Below are 2,500 nucleotides of genomic sequence, written 5' to 3' on the forward strand. Positions count from 1 at the left end.
ATTGAAGGAATGATGGATGATGCTAAATACAGGGAAATTCTTGTGGGAAACCTGTTTCAGTCTTTCAGAGATCTGAGACTGGGAATGAGGTTCACCTTCCAGCAGGACAAAGCCCTGACCTCTATCCAATTGAGAATCTGTGGTATGACTTAAAGATTGCTGTACACCTGCGGAACCCATCCCACTTGAAGGAGCTGGAGCAGTTTTACCTTGAAGAATGGGCAAAAATCTCAGGGGCTAGATGTGCCATGCTTATAGAGACGTACCCCAAGAGACTTGAATCTGTAATTTCTGCAAAAGGTGGCTCTACAAAGTATTGACTTTGGGGGGGTGAATAGTTATGCACTCTCAAGTTTTCCGTTTTTTTTCTTATTTCTGGTTTGTTTTACAATAAAAACGATTTAGCATCTTCAAAGTGGTAGGCATGTTGTGTAATTCAAATGATACAAACACCCCAAAAATACATTTTAATTCCAAGTTGCAAGGCAACAATATAGGAAAAATGCCAAAGGGGTTGAATACTTTCGCAAGCCACCAGCCACAAGCCATACACTACCGTTCAAACGTTTGGGGTCACTTAGAAATGTCCTTGTTTTTGAAAGAAAATCAAATTTTTTGTCCATTAAAATAACAAATTGACCAGAAGTACAGTGTAGACATTGTTAATGTTGTAAATGACTATTGTTGCTGGAAATGGCTGATTTTTAATGGAATATCTACATAGGCATTCAGAGGCCCATTAGCAGCAACCATCACTCCTGTGTTCCAATGGCATGTTGTGTTACCTAACCCAAGTTAATCATTTTAAAAGGCTAATTGATCATTAGAAAACCCTTTTGCAATTATGTTAGCACAGCTGAAAACTGTTGTTCTGATTAAAGAAGCAATAAAACTGCCCTTCTTTAGACTAGTTGAGTATCTGGAGCATCAGCATTTGTGGGCTCGATTACAGGCTCGAAATGGTCAGTAACAAGAGAAATTAAGGCTATTCCATGTGAGAAATTGCCAAGGATCTCGTACAGCGCTATGTACTACACCCTTCACAGAACAGTGCAAACTGTCTCTAACCAGAATATAAAGAGGAGTGGGAGGCCCCGGCGCACAACTGAGCAAGAGGACAAGTGCATTAGAGTGTCTAGTTTGAGAAACAGACCTCAAGTCCTCAACTGGCAGCTTCGTTAAATAGTACCCGCAATACCCGCAAAACACCAGTCTCAATGTCAACAGTAAAGACTCGACTCTGGGATGCTGGCCTTCTAAGCAGAGTTGCATAGAAAAAGCCATATCTCAAACTGGCCAATAAAAATAAAAGATTAAGATGGGCAAAAGAACACAGACACTGGACAGAACACTGGACAGAACACTGGACAGAACACTGGACAGAACACTGGACAGACACTGGACAGAACACTGGACAGAACACTGGACAGAACACTGGAACACTGGACAGAACACTGGACAGAACACTGGACAGAACACTGGACAGAACACTGGACAGAACACTGGACAGAACACTGGACAGAACACTGGACAGAACACTGGACAGAACACTGGACAGAGGATTTGTTGTTATATCATGTTTTTACCACGCTTTGTTTCCATTCATTCATTTACTTGTTCTTCATGTGCATTTTGACGTGCATGTATTGAACTGTATGTACAGTATTTTGTTCTGTCCATCCCTTTTTTTACTCTCCTCTCTCTCATCCTCTCTCTCCAGAAGTACGATGCCCCTCCCAACAGGTAGATGACTGGAAGTTCCCTCAGACTGCCAGACACAACATCACAGGTAAATAACACACACACAATACACACACACCACACAAGACAGTACTACTTCCTTTGTTGATCCTTTGTGATCTACTGGGGCTCCTCTCTGATTAGTCTGCCTTGCCTGGGGATTCATGTTGTGATGGATGTGATGCAGGTTACAATCTGGTGCGGCGCTTCTCCCTGCTCAAGACTCCTTCAATCAAGAAGATCCGTAACCCCCGAGGGCCTGTTATCCTCCGACTGGGCAAGACAGCACTCATTCACCCCACAGAGTAGGTCCTCATCCCTCTATCATTACTACCGCCCTCTCTCTCTCTCTCTCTCTCTCTCTCTCTCTCTCTCTCTCTCTCTCTCTCTCTCTCTCATTATGTGTCTGTCTGTCTGTCTGTCTGTCTGTCTGTCTGTCTGTCTGTATCTCACTCTCTCATTACCCTCCTACTCTCTCTTTTCCCATCTCTTCAGCTCCACAGAGAGTACTGTATGTCCTCATCCCTCCATCACTACATCTCTGTCTCTCTCTCTCTCCCTCTAGCTCTCTCTCTTTCCCCGTCACTTAGTGTGTGAGTGGAGGTGGATGCTGTTTGAACAGTATGTCTGTGAAACCAACGTTTGCTGTGGCTAATCTGTGTGTAAATACACATGTGGCAACCTTAACAGTGTTGGCTCTGGGGTGAAGTCCCCCCAGGTACCCTGGTCCCCCCTAGTACCCTGCTCCCCCCTAGTACCC

At 44.1% G+C, this 2,500-nt stretch overlaps 1 protein-coding gene across 4 annotated transcripts in view; it reads left to right on the forward strand.

Moving 5' to 3' along the window:
* LOC139392412 (collagen alpha-1(XVI) chain-like) overlaps positions 1 to 2,500 on the forward strand; it is a 161,143-nt gene that overhangs the window by 19,097 nt on the left and 139,546 nt on the right. For all 4 annotated transcript variants that reach the window (XM_071140386.1, XM_071140388.1, XM_071140385.1 and 1 more), the window contains exons 3-4: positions 1,721 to 1,789; positions 1,928 to 2,045. In XM_071140386.1, the coding sequence (XP_070996487.1) occupies positions 1,721 to 1,789; positions 1,928 to 2,045 (187 nt within the window). The remainder of the gene's footprint in view (positions 1 to 1,720; positions 1,790 to 1,927; positions 2,046 to 2,500) is intronic.

This window comes from Oncorhynchus clarkii, chromosome 32 (assembly GCF_045791955.1).
Source record: "Oncorhynchus clarkii lewisi isolate Uvic-CL-2024 chromosome 32, UVic_Ocla_1.0, whole genome shotgun sequence".
NCBI lineage: Eukaryota > Metazoa > Chordata > Actinopteri > Salmoniformes > Salmonidae > Oncorhynchus > Oncorhynchus clarkii.